This window comes from Phyllobates terribilis, unplaced genomic scaffold (genome assembly GCF_046119375.1).
Source record: "Phyllobates terribilis strain yellow unplaced genomic scaffold, ASM4611937v1 Scaffold_10__3_contigs__length_209671492, whole genome shotgun sequence".
In the NCBI taxonomy this organism is placed as follows: Eukaryota; Metazoa; Chordata; class Amphibia; order Anura; family Dendrobatidae; genus Phyllobates; species Phyllobates terribilis.
This window is the reverse complement of record NW_027362770.1, coordinates 80623244-80644295: the sequence shown is the minus strand read 5'-3', so window position 1 is coordinate 80644295 and position 21052 is coordinate 80623244. Positions and strand designations below refer to the sequence as shown.

The 21052-nt window shown below is 48.4% G+C and overlaps 1 protein-coding gene across 2 annotated transcripts in view; it reads left to right on the top strand.

Annotated features, from left to right (window-relative positions):
• LOC141164416 (electrogenic sodium bicarbonate cotransporter 1-like) overlaps window positions 1-21052 on the top strand; it is a 766124-nt gene that overhangs the window by 208342 nt on the left and 536730 nt on the right. For both annotated transcript variants that reach the window (XM_073649614.1, XM_073649613.1), the window contains exon 5: window positions 9387-9544. In XM_073649614.1, coding sequence (XP_073505715.1) covers window positions 9387-9544 — 158 coding nt within the window. The remainder of the gene's footprint in view (window positions 1-9386; window positions 9545-21052) is intronic.

The following is a 21052-nucleotide window of genomic DNA, read 5'->3' as shown; positions in this document are numbered from 1 at the left end:
CAGGGGCCATTGCAAACAAACTTTCAGCTGACTTAGTACAATTTGTCATTAGCATAGTAAACATGATTGTTTCCAAATGAATAGAATTCAGCATTCAGGGTTACACAAATAATGGTCTGACCTTTAGAAATACACAAACATATACAAGTCAATTTAAACACAATAGTGTATTTCTCTTGACTTAACAAATCTAAATGTCTGGCTTATTAAGATTTTACTCTGTATCATCACATTGCTCCCCCAATCTTTATAAGTCAGACATGACAGGATCCCAATCATCCTTCTCCACTTATTGGAGACCGTCCATCAGCATGTCCTTAAGCACAGACATGAACGTAAGAGGTTTCATCTTCATGAGAAAAAACAAACTTTGCATCATCCAGTTTCCTCAGAGCATATTCCATGTCTTCCTTGCAAGTAAACTCCAAACGTAATTGAAGAAAACAGACTGGCATCCATTGTGTCCACACAGGCCGTCCTCTGCATCCTGTGGTTCCTGAATTAAATCCGATGAGTGTCGGTGGCCTGGTATTCAATCCGTTGAAGCTGGCACAACTCCTGTAGTTGCTCTTTCTTGCTGTTGCTGTATATCCTATCCGGTCTTCCTCCCAAGGCCGGGCTGGTGGGGTTGGACATGGTGGCATCCGAAACCCGCTTTGTTTGCCTCACCTATGGACTGCTGGTCTGTCTACATGACCCCCTGGTTGTGGAGCTCTTTGAATGGTGTGTGCTAACACCAGTCTCCTGCAGCTCCTCCAGCTCTGCTGGGCTGAGTAGAATCCCACCGCTGCCACCAAAATGTGAAGACCCGGGGTCTTGCTTGGGCGTAAGGCAACTCAATCTACACAGGGTGAGGGTAAAACAGCGTGGCAGTACTTTATTGAACCACAAAGCGGACAATAGACACACAGAACAGTCCCAGCGGGTCCCTCCAAACATACATAAGTCCATTTAAACACAATGGTGTATTTCTCTTCACTTAAAAAATCTAAACATCTGGCTTATTAAGATTTTACTCTGTATCATCACAAAACCCCTGTTGTATATTAGTTTAGTTCTCCATGTTCTGGTGTGTATTTATTTCTTTCTCCAACCCATCAAATGCCCATCCCCAGGGGTTAACATCTGGTGACGAGGGTTTGGATTCTTCTCGGACCCTACTTCGTCCGGGCCCAGATCAACTGAAAAAAATTTTGGGCATCGCTACACATGCTTTTCCCCCTCTTGTGAAGCTTTGGATCAGACCTCTGATGCCCCGGAATTGAATGTGTGAACAGCTCTGAAGACTCGCCCATCTGTGCTTCCCCACAGTCAGTTGGCCAGTTGGAGAGTTGTGATTTGGGTGAAAACAAGGGTAATTGGGGTGCCACCTCTGAGGACTGTACTGTGTGTAATGTTAAGGTGGAGGAAGAGGAGCAGAGGCCACATAATGCAGTGCTTGTCATCAACTGGAGTACATGTTCTTCCTGCTCCTCATCTACAAGGCGTACCGCTGTTCGGCTGCCAAAGAAAGGAAGTGGAGTCCAGTAACAAATTTTAAAAATGCTGCACAATTGCTCACTGCAGCAAACAAACCTACTTCTCATCTCTCATATCATATGTTTCTCACAACCCTAAACAGCTATTAAGTACTTTGAAGTCCCTCCTCTGTCTACCAGCTCCCCCTCCCTCTCCTCTCCTCTCATCTCAGCTGAAGACTTAGCCTTATTCTTCAAGCAGAAGATTGACAACATAGGGCAAAGCTTTTGATTAAAGTCCCAACAACTCCTTCTCATAACGACTCAACCTTCCTCCTCCACAACCAGCTTCTCTGCCATCATAGAAGATCATATTTACTCTCCAAATCACATTTCACCACCTGTGAACTTGACCCAATACCATCCCACCTCATTCTAAACCATATCACAGTCTTCATCCCAAGCCTAACCCTCCTCTTCAACCTGTCACTAACAACTGGAGTCTTCCCCTCATGATTCAAACATACCTCGATCACACCCATCCTCCAAAAGCCCTCCCTTGACCCATGCTATGTTTAGCTATCACCCCATCTCACTTCTCCCCTATGCCTCCAAACTACTGGATCAACACGTCTATTTTGAACTGTCCTCCCACCTCTCCTCCTGCTCCCTCTTTCACCGCTTACAATCTGGCTTCCGACCTCACCATTCCACTGAAACTGCCATAACTAAAGTCACCATCGACATACTAACTGCCAAATCCAAGCAAGACTACTCTGTCCTCCTCCTCCTAGACCTGTCATCTGCCTTCTACACAGTAGAACATACCCTCTTATTACAGGCTCTCATCTTTCGGCATCACAGACTTGGCCCTGTCTTGGATCTTTTCATACCTAACCGACAGGACAGTGTCTCCCACTCACACACCACCTCCTCATCTCACCGCCTATGTTTCGGTGTCCCCGATGGTTCAGTTCTAGGACCCAGGCTCTTCTTCATCTACACCTTCGTCCTGGAACAGCTCATAGTCTCACGGCTTTCGGTATCACCTCCATGTTGATGACACACAGATCTACCTTTCTGGACCTGATATCACCTCCTTTTTAACCAGAATCTCATAATGTGTGTCCTGTATTTCAACTTTCTTCTGTGCTAGATTTGTAAAAATTAACCTGGATAAAACAAAATGCATCATCTTTCCACCATCTCATTCATCCCCCCCAACTGACCTATCCATCAAAGTGAATGGCTGCCCACTCTACCCAGTCCCGCAAGCTTGACTCTGATCTGTCCTTCAAATGTCAGATCCAAGCCCTTTCCACTTTCTGCTGACTGCTTTCCAACTCCAAAGTATCTCGGGAATCCACACATTCCTCAACCATGAATCTAGAAAAACACCAGTGCACGGCCTCATCTTCTCCCGCCTCGACTACTACAAGCTCCTGCTCTGTGGCCTCCCTTCTACCACTCTCGCATCCCTCCAATCTATCCTAAACAGTGCTGGCTGATTAATCCACCTCTCACCCCACTATTCCCAGGCTTCTCCCCTCTGTCAATCCCTGCGCTGGCTCCCTGTTGCCCAGAGACTCCAGTTGAAAAGCCTAACTTTGGCATACCGAGCCATCAAAAACCTGTCTCCTCCATACATGTGTGACCTAGTCTTCCTGTACTAGTTACCTGCACGCAACTTCCCATCCTCCCAAGATCTCCTTCTCTACTTCCCTATCTCTTCTTGTCACAATCGCATACAAGATTTGTCCCATGCATCTCTGCTACTGTGTAATAGTACATCAGACTGTTGCCTACCGTGGCAACCTTGAAAAGGAAGCTGAAGATCCACTTCTTTTGACAAGCGTACAATCTGCGGTAACCCTTGCTCCAGCATACCGCTGCACGACTTGCTGTACCCTGACCTACTGTATCCTCACCCATCCCTTGTAGATTGTTTGTGCGCCTCCGTAGCCAAGGTCCTCTCTCCTCTTGTACCAGTCGGTGTCCCCTTTTCACAAGTTACGCGCCACGGAATAAATGTCGCTGTAATAGTAATAATAATTATAGTTGTAACATACCTGGCGGCGTCCTTGCATAGTGGTCCATCTCCCACTGTGCAAGAGCGCGCACTTGATCTCCTGTCCAGAATGTCTCTCTGGCTTCCCTCCATGCTGTCTGTTTGTGTCTGTTTCTGCTGCTTAAGGGCGGCGCCCGATCACTTCCTGCTTTTTGTACCTGCTGTGGGTCACACCCCTTGTGCGTCCTCAGCCTATTGCTGTCTGTCACCTGGTATATAGCTCAGCTGCTCCCATCTATCCCTGCCTGAGCATAGTGTTTCATTCAGTGTGTGCTTGCACGCTGAAGGTGCCAGGTCCCGTTCTGTGTTCTCTTGTCTGCCTATCCTGGAGGCTGTATTTCCAGGCCTGTCTGAACACGCTCCTAGCCTGTTCCTCCTGCCTTCTAGGGGCCGATTACCTAGACCCATTCCTGTATCTTGTCTGACCTGTCTGAACACGCTCCTAGCCTGTTCCTCCTGCCTTTTAGGGGCCGATTACCTAGACCTGCTCCTGTATCTTGTCTGTCCTGTCTGAACACGCACCTTGCCTGTTCGTCCTGCCTCTCTGGGTACCGTATTCCCAGACCCGCTCCTGTATTCCGCTGCAGTGTCGGTCTCCTCCGTACACTCAGTTCCAGTCTGAACTCTCTCCTATCCTTTAACTGTTTTGCCTCTATGTCCGTTCCCTTCCTTTTTCTGCAGAGTCTGAACTCGTACCTAACTCCTGCTTGTTGTCTCTGTACTCCCGTTTGTGAGTTTGTGGTCCACTCGCTACTTCTCTGCTAGTACCCTGTGGGTGTCTGGCTCTGCCTTTCCCTTCCTGTCTGTTCCGTGTGAACAGAGCCCTGTCCCCCCTACTCAGCCTAGCCTGCTCTGACTCCTTTGCTTACCGCTCCGGCGGTTCTAGCCTGCCCTGCTTCTGCCCACTGCTCCGGCAGTCCTGTCCTGCCCTGCTTCTGCCCGCTGCTTCGGCAGTCCTGTCCTGCCCTGCTTCTGCCCGCTGCTCCGGCAGTCCTGTCCTGCCCTGCTTCTGCCCGCTGCTCCGGCAGTCCTGTCCTGCCCTGCTTCTGCCCGCTGCTCCGGCAGTCCTGTCCTGCCCTGCTTCTGCCCGCTGCTCCGGCAGTCCTGTCCTGCCCTGCTTCTGCCCGCTGCTCCGGCAGTCCTGTCCTGCCCTGCTTCTGCCCGCTGCTCCGGCAGTCCTGTCCTGCCCTGCTTCTGCCCGCTGCTCCGGCAGTCCTGTCCTGCCCTGCTTGTGCTCGCTGCTCCTGCAGCCCCGTCCTGCTCTGTTCTTGCCCACCGCTTCGGGCGTTCCCTCTCTGCTGTGGTTGTCTACCGCATCTGCGGTTCTGTGACCCAGTCTGTACTGGGTCTTAACCTTTCTGTGCTCCAGCCCGTCCTTTCGGCCAGTACCTCCCTGCCTGCATACTCGCCTGTATCCACCCATCTGCATACCTGCCGTGTTTGCTTATATCCACCAGTCTGTGCCAGCCTAACCTGCCTGTTCCTGAGTCCCAGTGTGTACTGGGTCCTATCCCGCCTGTGTTCCTACCTGCTAGTGCCTCCCTGTCTGCACTCTAGCTGTGCTTGCCTGTACCCCTCTACCTGTATTGTTCCTGAGTCCCAGTGTGTACTGGGTCCTATCCCGCCTGTGTTCCTACCTGCTAGTGCCTCCCTGTCTGCACTCTAGCTGCGCTTGCCTTTACCCGCCTGCCTGCATACCAGTCGTGCCTGCCTATACCCTCCAGTCTGTGCGCCAGCCTAACCAGCCTGATCCAGTAATCCCTGTGTGGGTCAACCCCCGTGTCCGGAGTTTGACCTGGAGTAGCACCTGGTCCCTCTGCCCGGTTTCTCCCTGGTGCACTGGCGTCGTATGCCGTCGTGCCATCTTGGTCGGATCGGCCAGATACTTAGTCACGCCCCTCCAGGCACTCTCCGGTTCATGGTCCAGTGGAATCACTACAATCACACGCACACGCCGCTCAGCCCGGGCGTGTGCATAACAATAGTACTTGTACTCTAGGTCAATTGATGGCACTTTCCTGGCGTCTACCTCTAATTTGATGTGTTTTGGCATCTTTTCGGCCCAATTTAAGGTGTTGTATATGCTTTTTTTTGCCCCCCCTATTGAATCCTATGGTGTTCAGAAATGTTCGTCGAATTTACGACGAATAAAATCAGTGAATGTCTAAATATTCGGCTAACATTTCCAAACCGAACACTGAAATGTTCGCTCATCTCTATTTCTATGGAGATGAATACTCTGCTTCTGGATTCATTGCAATGTAGAGTCAAGATAACCAAATTCACCTATCTTTATCATTATGGGCTGTAGCTCAGTCATTAGAGAGTATTAGGAAGCACGTTGACACTGTGAAGTGAGTTTAAGTCCAAGGTCCGATAACAAGAGGGAGAGAAGGTGAATATATAATTTAATTTATGCACTGAGAAGATATGATCGGCCCCGCCCCCAAAGAGGAGGAGCTACTGAGCTATGAAAACATCGGAGAGAGAGATAAGTATAGAAGCCCGGAGAACAGCTGAGCCGTGAAGGGACGCGGGACTGAGCCCTCAAAGCACGACAGTTCCACCAAAAATGGGACAGTTGGGAGCTAAGCAATCATTAAAAACCTCATTGATAGCAGACAAGGCGTCTAAGTGCGTACATTTCTGAACATGGTACTCATACTCCATTATGAATAAATTAAGAATTTTACTTCCATTTCTTCATCATTTGCATATCATTAACATGTCCATCGATCATGTGGTTTCAATAATTCCACAACTTTTTCTTCTTGGTGTTGCAATTTCAATGTTTAGGACTGTATATTTGTTTTCCCATTGTTGAAATATAAAATTATTTATTTGTATAGTAAATGCTATTAATAATTTGTATTTATTATTTGGAGATAAGATTGTGCTATGCACACAGACTCCAGGTTCTGGCTCAGTATTTCTCAATAGAGTGCTTGAGTCACAGTACATAACACCATAGCATCCAACCGTCCCGGTTTCCGCGGGACTGTCCCACTCTGAGGGCTCAGTCCCGCATCCCGTCATGGCTCAGCTGTTCTCCCGGCTGTGGAAGGTGGTGGGACGGGTTGCGGTGGTGGAGCAGTGGGCACAGGTAGTAGCCAGCTGCTGTAACTATCACGTGTACCTGCTGCTAAAGAAAATGAATATTCACTCCTCTGAACACCCATGGGAGTGGAGAGGAGTAAATATTCATTCTCCTTAATAGCTCACACTGTCAATCGCAGCTGTCAGCTTCCTGCTTCGGCTCCGCGATCCTGTGTGCCTGCTATTATAATGAATATTCACTCTTCTCCATGTCCATGGGCATGGAGAAGAGTGAATATTCACTCTCTTTAGTAGCAGGCATGGAGGATAGTTGAGCAGCAGTGGGAGCTGCGGCCATGCTGACAGTGCGCACTATTAAGTATAATGACAATTCACTCCTCTCCACGTCCATAGTCCCGGCGTGGAGAGGAGTGAATATGCCCGCAGCTCACCTTGGCATCTGAGGGTCCCTTTCAGTGATGTCATGCGTTGCTCAGATACAGAGATCAGCTACTGACAGACAGGATGCAGTGCTGGAGCAGAGGGAAGGAAGGAAGATGAGTAGAAGTGTTTATTTTTTTCATATGTGCAGTGGTGGAGGCCATGCATACCAGGATTGGGTCTGAGGGGGCCATGCATACCAGGATTGGGTCTGAGGGGGCCATGCATACCAGGATTGGGTCTGAGGGGGCCGTGCATACTAGGATTGGGTCTGAGGGGATCATGCATGCCAGGATTGGGATTGAGGGGGCCATGCATGACAGGATTGGGTCTGAGAAGGCCATTCATGCTAGGATTGGGTCTGAGGGGGCCATGCATGCCAGGATTGGGTCTGAGTGGCCATGCATGCCAGGATTGGGTCTGAGGGGCCATGGATGCCAGGATTGGGTGTGAGGGGGCCATGCATGCCAGGATTGGTTCTGAGGGCACTCTATCTGGTGCTCTGCTTACATATTCATCTGTAGGCTCTTATGCAGCTCAATGTGCCTTCACTGACCTGCCTCCTATTTTACATCTAGTAGTGCGGGGCTAGGTAAAATAGGAGGCAGGTCAGTGAACGATCAGTGAGCTGTCATAAGAGCATACAGATTAATATGTAAACAGAGCACCAGATAGAGTGCCCCCCCACAGGCTGCCCCGGAGCACGAGCATATCATTATCTCCAAACTGAAAGTAAAGATTACACAACAACCACAGGATGGATTTCATCAACCAAAGTATCATTTTAATCAGTGTAATGTCACCCACCTGACAGTGTATGTAGTTTACGGAGCACAATCCTGCTGACAGGTGCACTTTAATGTCTTAATGCTAATGTCACTGAACGACATTTACACTTATCTATTCCAGCTATAGTTATTATAACAGATAGATAGTTTTATCAATGATTTTTTCCATTATTAACGCTAACTAAATATTATGATTGCTTAAAAACTGTTACCTCATTTTAACCCCTTTAAAGGTACATTATAGGCAACCTTCCCCTCTTTGGTGCTGAGCCCGCACCTTTTCCGGCACATGACAGCTGATCTGGAATCGTGATCCACCCGTGGTTGTTAACATGTTAAATGCCGCTGTCAAGCAGCACTTAACTCACGCAAACCAGATGCGCGTCATTGGCTCTACCATCGGCGTGCCTATTACATGATCGCGGGCCGCTGATGAGTTGGCATATCTGCAGGAGACCCCTGTGATTGTCATAGCCGATCTGCTATGAGCGCCACCCAGTGGTCAGCATTCATAGCAGATAAGCACTTTTGTTACACATAGCAGAGATGAAGCCCTACTATGTGTAACACAGGTGATCAGAAGATCTCAGCTTCAAGTCTCCTAAGGAGACTATTGAAGCATTTAAAAAGTAAAAAAAAAGTTTTTTAAAATATAAAAAAAGTAAAAAAAATATACAAATTTAAATCACCCCCCTTTTGCCCCATTCAAAATAAAATAATTAAAAAAAATACACATATTTGGTATCGCCACATTCAAAAACACCCAATCTATCAAAATATAAAAATAATTAATCCGATTGTTAAATGGCGAAACAAGCAAAAAAAAACAAAATGCCAGTATTACGTTTTTTTGGTTGCCGCAACATTGCAATAAAAAGCAATAATGGGCGATCAAAACATCGTATCTACTCCAAAATGGTATCAATAAAAATGTCAGCTCGGCGTCCAAAAAATAAGCTCTCACCCGGCCCCAGATCTCATAAAATAAAGACACCACCGGTCTTGGAAAATGGTACCAATTTTTTTTTTTTGGACAAACTTTGAATTTTTTTTCACTACTTAAATAAAAAAGAACCTACGCATGTTTTGTATCTACAAACTCGTAATGACCTGGAGAATCATAATGGCTGGTCAGTTGGAATTTTTTTCTCATTTTTCAGTACACTATTTGGTAAAATCAATGGTGTCATTCAGAGTACAACTCTTCCCGCAAAAAAACAAGCCATCACATGGCCGTATTGAGAGGAAAATAAAAAAGTTATGGCTCTGGGAAGAAGGGGAGCAAAAAACGAAAACGCAATAACAGAAAAACCCAAAGTGGTAAAGGGGTTAATGATCATATTTAGTGTGAATGTGAATTTAATGGGACGTGCTCAAGCTTTGTGCATATGATCGTGTCAGCTGTAAATGGTCCTGGATCACTTACTGTATGGTGTGTGGGAAGGAAAAGCTATATAAATATATTCTGTGCAGAGGAAAAAGTGAAAATTGCCAGATGAAACTTGTTGTTAACATGTAAATTACATGATAGTGTATTAACCAAAAGTCTCACTTTTTCTTTTTGTTATGTTTACTTTGATTCATGTTGTCTTTCAGTTAAAAAATAAATTCCGAAAAAAGATCCCCGTGGGAACAGAAGTAGCAAATATTCTTGTTGGTGAAGTGGACTATTTGAATCAACCATTTGCCGCGTTCATTAGGTTAAAGGATGCAGATGTACTCGGCACTTTGACCGAAGTGGCTCTTCCCACTAGGTAATATCAGTGGTTAGCTGCACAAAGTTTGACGTGTAGTCAAATAACTGAAAGTGGTCATCTTTTGCAGATTCTATCTACGGTACATTTTATTAATTTTGCTTTTTCTTTTTTAGAACAGTAAACATTTTATTATATGCTGCTGACAGATTAAAACAGATACAAGAATAGAGCAAATCTCTTTTTGAACACTCTTGTACACATAGTACAGTTTTTATAATTCCTTGAAAACACATTCAATGTTCACACATTGAGTATATAACCCCTTTACCCCCAAAGGCTGTTTTAACCTTCATGACCGGGCCAATTTTTACAATTCTGACCATTGTCACTTCATGAGGTAATAACTCTGGAACGCTTCAACGGATCCCACTGATTCTGAGATTTTTTTTGTGACATATTGTACACGGTGCAGAAATACTGTGGTTTTTGTTTTTTTTGCAGGTGTCTGCACCAAACTCCACAATAACAATCTTCTCCCCCTTATTTGATGCATTTCTGATGCAGATATGAAGCCGCGTCTTTAATGTGTTTTTTATAGTACAGAAACTTTTGATTCCTAAATTAAAAAAGTAAAAGCAGTTTTTCCCAGCTTTTTTTTTAGGCCATGTGCCCAGAATCAGGAATAACAGCATTTTGGACGCAGTGTATTTTTGCTGCCTCCAAAATGCTGCGTTCTAATAAATGAATGTGCTTTAGCTATTATGCATATTTACCGCATCTAATGACAGTCTGTCTGCAGCGGAGACACTACAGAAATGAAGTAACCCGCAGTGCGAGTGAGTTTACGCAGCATTAAATAGAAGCACAGTGGGCATGGGATTCCATGAAATCTCCACCCCTGTGGTCTGAAGATGCTGCTGAACTATGCATTTTTGGTGCATTTTTTCTCTATAGGCTTTTTCGGAAAAAAAAAAAAAAACGCATGAAAAAAAAACAACATTGCATTTTTAAGTGTAGAATCAAAGAAGTGAATAATTTAATGTAAATATGAGCCACAAATTAGATCAACATTGGACATTTCTATCAAAAAATAAACTATAAGGCCACGTGCACAAATGGAGTATTTGGTGAGTTATTTACGTATGTGTAAACCAAAATCAGGAGTGAAACAATCAAAGGAAAAGTATCATTTTTACTGTGGGACAAGAGCCTATACAGCCATATGTAAAAACGTACTGACATGCTCCATTAGATGGATTGTCTCGCGAGAGACATTTCTGGCACATCCATATGCTATGAATGTCTGATGAGTGTGGGTCCCAGAAGTAAGTCCTGAAACTACAACCAAAACAGGGGTCTCCTTATTCCATTTGGCCGGCATCTGACCACTAGCGAGTGGAGCGTTGGTGGCGCATGCGCCATCTCCCTCCAATCACAGCGATGGGAGTTCCGGCTGTATTCAGAACTGCCATGGAAAAGAAAGAAGAGAGTCCCCACATGCACCGCCACCATTCCTCTTGCTAAGGGTAGGGGCACACCAGCGTATTTTCTCTCATCCGAAAAAATCAGTCCAATTACACAAATCACACTCTGATCAGTGTGAGCATAGTTGGAACCGATTCTTTTGGATGAGGAGAAGATGGAGAAAAAGATGTCTCCATTCTGTGAGGCCGTGAAAATCAAACTGCACTCACATGTCATCTGAGTGCAGTCCAATGTTTCCCACGCATTCATTGAATTCCATGGCCGAGTGCGATCAGAATATTGGATCAGACTCTGGCATGCAGCTATTTTTTTTATATAATACTCTGAGGAAAAGAATCTGACATAAAATAACATTGGTCTGAGTGTGATCGGATTTTTTGCCAGATTGTACTTGGGCCGAAAATACAGTTGTCCGCATTTTTCCTATATTTAGACACCAGCCAGAACAAGAGATCCCTGTTCTGGAAATAGGTGCTGATCATCAGACATTTATGACATATTCTATAGACATGGAAGGTCTTGCCCTCTGTACCAGCTTGGTTATCACACCGGGGGTCCTGTGCAGGGTAACATCTATATGCTATAATGGGAACAGGGGGTTGGAGTTGTCTGAATGGGACAACTTTTTTATTCCTAATTTCGAGATGGAATAACGGACGTCATTAGTTTGTTTCATTCATCAGTAGGTAACATAGTGATACATGATCCCCACAAAAGATACAGCATGTGCCACATGGTCGTCGCGCCCGGTGGTGCCCACCAACTTAAACATAAAACCCAAAAAGAAGGTACAAATAGGGCACAAACATAATAAAGCACATAATACAAAGCCTAGTAACATGGAGCACATACTAATTGCACCTGAAGAGAGGTGACCATGTTATTATCCAGTGAAATCTGGGACGGCAGACCTCGGACATTCTGCTCAGTGCAGAACAAAACAAAGAATGAGGCATTCTGTGATTTGTAGTTCTCCATTTGTAGTTTCACCATGTCAGAGATGGAATTAAGAGATCAGCTGCTGCATGTAATGCTAGATGAAACCTATTATCATACACAGTAAAGGCAGTTGTGTCCTTGATGAGGGAAGAAAAGCTTATTACATGGCAGTTATAGAAACTGCATAGTACAGTGTCCATTTTAGGACATGATCAGATATCACAGACTTTCTTCTTATTTGCAGATGACACTGTGACGCCCTGCTGTGCATGGAGTCACAGATCCAAGTGGGGTGCATTTCAGGTTTTCTCCACAAGAGGCCCTCAGAGCATGCACACACCTCCACCCTACCTCAGAACCACCAGAGGGAGCCCTACAGGGATATATAAATAGGGATGGTGGAGCTAGGCAGGGAGCGACTCAACAGGTTCTGCAAGCAGTCTAGCAGAGCAGAGAAGGAGACAGCTAGGAGCGTTGCCGACGCTCTAGAGAGCGGCAGAAGAGGCAGCCAGCTAACTGCCAGTGTGTATAGCCTAGTGAGGGCTCAGAGTAGGCCGAAGGCTAGTGGAACAGTAGTGTTGGGGACAGAGGAGCTTCATAAGCCCACCCCAGAAATATACCGGACACCGGCTCCGAGTCTGCAGAGCAGTATACCCTCTGTGGAAAACAGCCAGATCTTTCCTGGAAGACTTCAGGTCTCAGGATAGTCCAGGAGCTGACACGTAGCAGGACCAGGAGGCACGGAGGCTCCGCCATACCAGGAGCGTGCTCTTCAGCAAAAGGCCCTAACACCAAGTCAGCCGGCGCATCACAAGGACTAAGTTAGGCCTAGTTTCAGACGGGCCATAAACTACACGAAGCGGCAAGGATACAGGAGGCCCTATACCTGCTCACTGGGGCGAGACCTGCAGTGCACCCCTCACTCTACAGTGCTCCGGGCGGTACCGCAACTCCACCAGTAAAAAGGTACTGAAGCCAAACGTGAGTGTGTCTCCCATTTTTCCTTGGACCCGGCTGGGTCACCGCCATATCGTGCACCTTATCAAAAACCGCTGCCCTGAGGCCTAGCTCCACCTGTGGGGAGCTACACCATCATAGCTGCCGTAACACCGGCCTCAGTGGACTGCCGCAGCGCTGGTGGTCCTCACCATACACCACAGGTGGCGTCATGAACTTCGACATTTCATTTTCATTTTTCCCCTTTTTAAGAGAGACCCCAGGGTTCGGGCCCGGGAGCCGACCACCAAGACTTCCCTCAAGACCAGGCATAAAGGCCCGGGCGCCGAGTAGTCCCCATCCTCTGGGCGCTACATCTCTCTAACTGGCGTCACGAACAGGATTGCGTGCCCGCAGCAACGGAAAGAGTTGTGCCCATTGCCACCGGGTACTGTGCGCCTTAAGAAACTGTAAAACTCACAGTGATGAAGCTTTTCCCGCCATTTTCTGGAGTTTCCCGCCACTGGCCGCCATCTTTCCGGTCACCGCGCTAGAAGAAGGGCGTAACCGCGGGAAAACTAGGGGGCGTAACCGCTGAAAGCGCGCGAAGTTGAGGACATGCCCCACGCACTGACGCAGCGTCAGGTCCTGACAGGAAAACCCAGCGAACGCGTTGACGTGGAACGTAAGCGACGCAAGGTCCTATCAGCAGACCGTCACCTGCGGAGTTGCGGCCTACAGAAGGAAGGTAGGCCACGGTTCACTAGGAGGGCACCAAGATGTTGCAGCAACAGTCCGACGTCGCTGCCCAGGCTGACAGCCACGATGATGTACCCGCAGCCGCCGCCGCGCAGGACGGAGCAGCCGCCCCATTACCAGGGCCTGTAGCTCCTATCATACCATTGACTTTACCGTACATGCCTGGAGCAAAGTGGCTCCCCCAGTACAGCGGCAAGCCGGACACCCTGTCTAGATTCAAGCGCAAAATATGAAACATCCTGGACATGTATTCTATGATGGGCAAACAAAGAGCTGCAGTAGTTGTGGGACAATTGACTGGTGCTGCGGAGAGGGAAGTAGAGACTTGGACGGCCGCAGACCAGAAATCGGTGTCCGTAATTTTCGAAAAGTTACAGACTGCCTTCGAGGACCGCACTGAAGCAGACCTCCGGATGAGGTTCTACCAATGCTCTCAGAAACCGGAGGACAGCGTTCGGGACTACGCCTGCCGCTTTCAAGGGCCCCTGCGGGCTCTAAAACAGGTTAGTCCAATTAGCATAACTAATGAGAGTAAAATGCTAAAAGAACAATTTGTCCGGGGGCTGAGGTCCCAAGCGGAGAGCCGGACTGTGCGTTGGTGGTCTTTGGACCATCCAGATGCTACCTTTGACACCCTTAAGGACATGGCTATCAAGGGACTACAACAACTGGAAACAGCAGATACGTCTATCCAGCGTTACCAGGGTGGGGCCACTCCAACGCCAGCAGCACCCACCTTTTCCCCACTGGCTGCTGAAGCCAAAGTCCAGGCAGCGCCCCCTACTGAGCGGGACTGTCTGCGCTCAGAAGTGCGCCAGCTGACCAAAAACCTGGCCATTGTGATGAGTGCCCTGCAACTACGGACGGAGCCAGAGACGGAGGGAAAGATCCTGCTAGCCGACTGCCCTGAGGATGTCCCCTGGATGAACCGGAGGAGAAGGAGGACGTCGCCACCCCGGAGGAGGATGTCGCCACCCCGGAGGAGGACAACGCCACCCCCAGGAAGGGGCAACAACCAGCATCATCCTCGCCAAGAGTTTGTCTGCCACCGCTGCCAGAAGGCAGGTCACACAGTGCACCAGTGTCCTTTAAACGAGCAAACCCTGGGTCCGAGGGCCAGCACCCAGGAATAGACTCAGCAGGCCCCTCAGACTGGCACCGCAAGTTCGTGGGAGGAAGACCTTTCCTATCCATCATACTGGACGGCATTGCGATACCTGCCCTGCTGGACACCGGATCCCAGGTAACAATCATACCTGATATCATCTATAGCAAATACTGGTCCATGGACAGTCTCCAGCCTCCAAACCCAGACTTTTCAGTATACGCCTCTAACGGCCTCCCTCTTGACCTACTTGGGGTTAAGAATGTAGCAGTAAAAGTGGGGAGAGTGGAGTTAAAGGACCAGGGACTCATTGTGGTGAAGACTGCCCATGAGGAAAATGGACTGAATATGGTACTAGGCACTAACATTGTTGGTAACTGTTTGGAGGAGGTTGTGTTTTTACTCCAACAGCTCGCTGACGTTGCCAGACCAGAGCAGAAGAGAGCGATCCAGAAGGAGATCCGAGCCCTGATGTACCAGCAGCAAGTGAAGCTGACCGGTGGTGAGATTGGTAATGTGCGGGTAACAGACCCGATACCCATTGTAATTCCCCCAATGAGTGAAATGCTTATCTGGTGTAGAGCAGCAATAGGTCTTAAAGGACAGAGCTACCAGGCGGTAGTAGAACCCCTTAGCTCAGAGCACAGACCTACACTCTTGACTGCCAGGGGGGTAGTAGATGTACGCAATGGGAGGGTGCCCGTCCGCCTTCTTAACTATGGGGAAGACGAGGTCAGATTACCACGTTATGCCACTATTGCCAAACTCTACACTGTAAATAATAACTCTATTCACACGGCGGAGTCCTTAACCTCCCCAGAACAAGTGGAGGATAATGACCCTACAACACAGGTGGAGGATTGGTGTCAACAGCTGCACGTTGGGACAGACACCACTCCTGCCCACCAGAAACAGGGAGTACACCGGGTGGTTCAGGAATACGCGCAGGTATTCAGCAAACACCCACTTGACTTTGGGAGGATTAAAGGGGTACAACATCACATCCCCACAGGCAACCATCCCCCCATCAAGGAACGGTACAGGCCTATACCTCCAGCACACTACCAGAAAGCCAAGGAGATGTTGCATGACATGAAGAAGGCAGGGGTAGTAAGGGATAGTTGTAGTCCCTGGGCAGCTCCCCTAGTTCTAGTCAGGAAAAAGGATGGAAGCATGAGAATGTGTGTAGATTACAAACAAGTAAATCGCATTATACATAAAGATGCATACCCTTTACCACGTATTGAGGAATCCCTGGCTGCCTTGAAGTCTGCAAATTACTTTTCCACCCTTGACCTCACTAGTGGGTACTGGCAAGTAGCTGTGGCTGAGGAGGATCGGGAGAAGACGGCCTTCACCACCCCGATGGGACTCTGCGAGTTCAACAGTATGCCGTTTGGACTCTGCAATGCCCCCGGAACATTCCAGAGATTGATGGAGTGCTGCCTGGGACACCGCAACTTCGAGACTGTGTTACTATACCTGGATGACGTGATTGTATACTCCAAGACGTATGAGGACCACTTGAAGCACCTGGCGGAGGTATTTGAGTCAATGTCCCAGTATGGGATGAAGTTGAAGCCCTCCAAGTGCCACCTGCTCAAGATGAAGGTACAGTACCTGGGACACATTGTCAGTCCAGAAGGGGTAGCACCAGACCCGGAGAAGGTCACTGCCATCCAGAAATGGCCAGAGCCGAAGAACCTCAAGGAGGTGCGTCAGTTCCTGGGACTGATACTACCGGAGGTTTGTAAAAGATTACACCAAGAGAGCAGCACCTCTGCAAGACCTCCTGGTAGGACAGTCCCCCAAAGGCAGAAATCCCCCGTTCTACTGGGGTAAAGAACAGGCTGAATCATTTCAAGAAATGAAGGAGATCCTGACAGGTGATGAGATCCTAGCCTACCCTGACTACAGCCAACCGTTCCTGCTGTATACTGATGCCAGCAATGAAGGATTGGGAGCTGTCCTAAGTCAGAAGCAGAATGGCCAGGAGAAAGTCATCGCGTATGCAAGCAGGAAGCTCCGCCCGACCGAGAGGAACCCAGAGAACTATAGCAGCTTCAAGTTGGAGTTCCTGGCCTTGGTCTGGGCCATCACAGAAAGGTTCAAGCACTACCTAGCCTCCAGCAAGTTTACTGCCTACACTGACAATAACCCCTTAACTCATCTTGAAACAGCCAAGCTGGGAGCCATGGAACAATGATGGATGGCTCGGCTGTCAAACTACCAATTCACCATAAAGTACCGGGCGGGCCGCAAGAACGCCAACACCAATGCCCTGTCCAGGATGCCTCACCAGTCAGACACAGAAGAAGAAGTGGATGACCTGGAAGAGGTTGAACTACCTGCCTTCCACCGGAATGGGATGGCCCACGAGCTACGAGCCTCCAGGAAGCAATGTGGTAAGACGTTAAACCCCTTGCCTCACCACAGCTGGAAAGAGACCCAGGACAGCGACCCGGTTGTCAGCCGTATCAAGGAGCTGATAAACCAAGAAGGTTCCTCCCTGGAGAAGGATGCGTCTCTCCAAGCAAAGCAGCTGTGGAATGAGAGAAGCCTGCTGTTTATCTACCGTGAGAAGTTGTGCCGGAGGTACGTCAATCCCAAAACCCACGAGATGGTGTGGCAGATAGTGGTTCCCAAGACGGACATCCAGATGGTGTTGGAGGCCTACCACGATCAGGCGGGGCACTTTGGCTGGAAAAAGCTAGAGACCCTGTTGAAGTGTCGATTCTACTGGGTGGGGATGCGCAGCTCCATTGACAGGTGGTGCAGAGACTGTGGACCCTGTAGCCGCAGAAGAAAAGACTACAGCAGCCAGAAGGCACCCTTGCAACCCATCAAGACGACTGGCCCTCTGGAGATCGTGGTCCTGGACCATGTCAAGTTGTCACCCAGTCGGTCAGGATACTCCTATACCCTGACCATGGTGGATCACTACTCCAGGTTCCTGGTGGTCGCCCCTGTCAAAGACCTGACAGCAGAGAAAGCAGCTAAGACATTCCAAGTGTAATTCTGCAGGCCCCATGGATACCCTGAGCAGGTACTGACTGACCAAGGCCCGGCCTTTGAGGCTGAATTGTTCAAAGAGTTCTGCCATCTGTACGGGTGTAAAAAGATCAGGACTACACCGTACCACGCCCAAACTAACGGTCTCTGTGAAAAGATGAATAACATCATCATCGATCTACTGAAGACCATACCACTAGAAGAGAGAAACCAGTGGCCAGACCTACTACCTGACCTAGTGGATCTGTATAATCACATACCAGTAAGTTCCACCAATTGCACTCCGGCATATCTCATGTGGGCAAGACCAGGGAAGTTGCCCATGGACCTGGAGCTTGGTGTGGTAGAACCTGAAGCTGATGTGACCACTGAGGACTGGGACACGACCAGACAGGAGCAGTACAGGAGAGTCCAAGCCTGTGTCGAAGACAGTCTCACTCGGGTGAGGGATAAACAAGAGGCACAATACAACAGAAGTGCACCAGCAGAACCCTTCACACCAGGAGAAGTGGTATTGAAAAGGAAGAGGAGGAACCACAAGCTTGATGACCAGTGGGAGAGAGAACCCTACACTGTGTTGAATTCGAGGTTTGACAACAGGAAGACGTGCTTGATCAGCAAAGATGGAGGGAGAACCACTGCAACAGTATCTCGGGACCACCTGAAGTTGTGTCCGGATCTGCTTAAACCCCAAGAAGAAGTGCCTCTCATCATCCAGGAGGAACCTGAAGAAGCAGTAATTCATACTGACTTAGGCGACTTCCCAGCAGATTGGCCTCAAATAGGAGGAGCGGTAATCGTCCCAGTACTCCACTTCTTCTAACAACTAGAAAACTCCCCACAGCAAGTTGAACCTGCTAATACTGGAGAAGAGCCTGCTCAAGAAGGATCACCGGCGGGAGCAGAGCAAGAAGGCCCAGCAAACGGTATACTTGCCAGTCGGTTAGGGAGGTCAAAACACACCAGCAGTCCATCTATATCTAGTATTGACCACATGGGAAATAGTGCAAACACTAGTGTCTCACGCATCCCGTTTCTGCGCAGATCAACCCGCACCACACAAGGTCAAACTCCTGCTAGCTATAGAATCTAAAATAGAAGCAATGATTCATGTAGATAGTTACCCCTGAGGTATTATGTATTATACTACATATTGTATTCATGTGTGTATTTAACTTATATTTCTTCCCTTTGATTGGACAATCTAAGAGAAATGGACACTTTAACCCTAACCTGCTTATTCCTCATATATGAACTCTGAGGCTGAGGACTTTGTGCAGCCCGAAGACTTTGTATTGTAAATTTTTGCGCTCCCTGGAGTGCCCCTTTGAGCAACCTCTCCGGAAGAGACTTGGACTTTCTAGTTGCTCATTACCAATTATTTATTGCATTATATATATGTATTCATTGCTAACTTGTTATGCAACGTTCAAGTGTCCTACCTCCCATAAAGGGAAGCTTGTTATTGTTGTTGTTACAAAATGTGCTTCAGCCCAGGAGTGCTGAGTTCAACTAGGGGGGAATGTGACGCCCTGCTGTGCATGGAGTCACAGATCCAAGGGGGGTGCATTTCAGGTTTTCTCCACAAGAGGCCCTCAGAGCATGCACACACCTCCACCCTACCTCAGAACCACCAGAGGGAGCCCTACAGGGATATATAAATAGGGATGGTGGAGCTAGGCAGGGAGCGACTCAGCAGGTTCTGCAAGCAGTCTAGCAGAGCAGAGAAGGAGACAGCTAGGAGCGTTGCCGATGCTCTAGAGAGCGGCAGAAGAGGCAGCCAGCTAACTGCCAGTGTGTATAGCCTAGTGAGGGCCCAGAGTAGGCCGAAGGCTAGTGGAACAGTAGTGTTGGGGACAGAGGAGCTTCAAAAGCCCACCCCAAAAATATACCGGACACCGGCTCCGAGTCTGCAGAGCAGTATACCCTCTGTGGAAAACAGCCGGATCTTTCCTGGAAGACTTCAGGTCTCAGGATAGCCCAGGAGCTGAAACGAAGCAGGACCAGGAGGCACGGAGGCTCCGCCATACCAGGAGCGTGCTCTTCAGCAAAAGGCCCTAGCACCAAGTCAGCCTAGTTTCAGACAGGCCATAAACTACAGGCCATAAACTACACGAAGCGGCAAGGATACAGGAGGCCCTATACCTGCTCACTGGGGAGAGACCTGCAGTGCACCCCTCACCCTACAGTGCTCCGGGCGGTACCGCAACTACACCAGTAAAAAGGTACTGAAGCCAAAAGTGAGTGTGTCTCCCATTTTTCCTTGGACCCGGCTGGGTCACCGCCATATCGTGCACCTTACCAAACACCGCTGCCCTGAGGCCTAGCTCCACCTGTGGGGAGCTACACCATCATAGCTGCCGTAACACCGGCCTCAGTGGACTGCCGCAGCGCTGGTGGTCCTCACCAGACAACACAGGTGGCGTTACGAACTTCGACATTTCATTTTCCTTTTTCCCCTTTTTAAGAGAGACCCCAGGGTACGGGCCCGGGCGGGAGCCGACCACCGCGACTTCCCCCAAGACCAGGCATAAAGGCCCGGGCGCCGAGTAGTCCCCATCCTCTGGGCGCTACAACACTAAACTCTGCAGGGTAATCAATACAGAGGAGGACAATTTTATATTACAGGAGGATCTATGTAAACTAGAAGCTTGTGCTGATAAATGTCAAATGAGCTTTAATGGGTATAAATGTAAGGTAATGCACTTGGGCAGAGGAAATAAAATGTATAATTATATGCTTAATTGTAAAACACTGGGCAAAACTGTCACTGAAAAAGACCTGGGTGTATTGGTGGACGACAAGCTCACGTTTAGTGGCCAGTGTCAGGCAGCTGCTACAAAGGCAAATAAAATAATGGGATGCATTAAAAGAGGCATAGATGCTCACGAGGAGAACATAATTTTACCTCTATACAAGTCACTAGTGCGACCACACTTAGAATACTGTGTACAGTTCTGGTCTCCGGTGTATAAGAAAGACATAGCTGAACTAGAGAGGGTGCAGAGAAGAGCGACCAAGGTTATTAGAGGACTGGGGGGTCTGCAATAGCAAGACAGGTTATTACACTTGGGTTTATTTAGTTTGGAAAAACAAAGGTGTGGCACCCTGCTGTTCACAGGTACCACAGGACCCAAAAGGGTGCATGGATGGACTTCTCCACAAGAGGCCATCATTACAAACAAACACCTCCACCCTTCCACCTCATACTACCAGAGGGAGCCTGTTTGGGATATATATATGGAGGGTGGAGCCAGGCAGTTCAGTCTGAGAGAGAGTTCAGTCAGAAGTTTAGTCTGAGGAGAGCGTGCTGACGCTGAGAGCAGTGA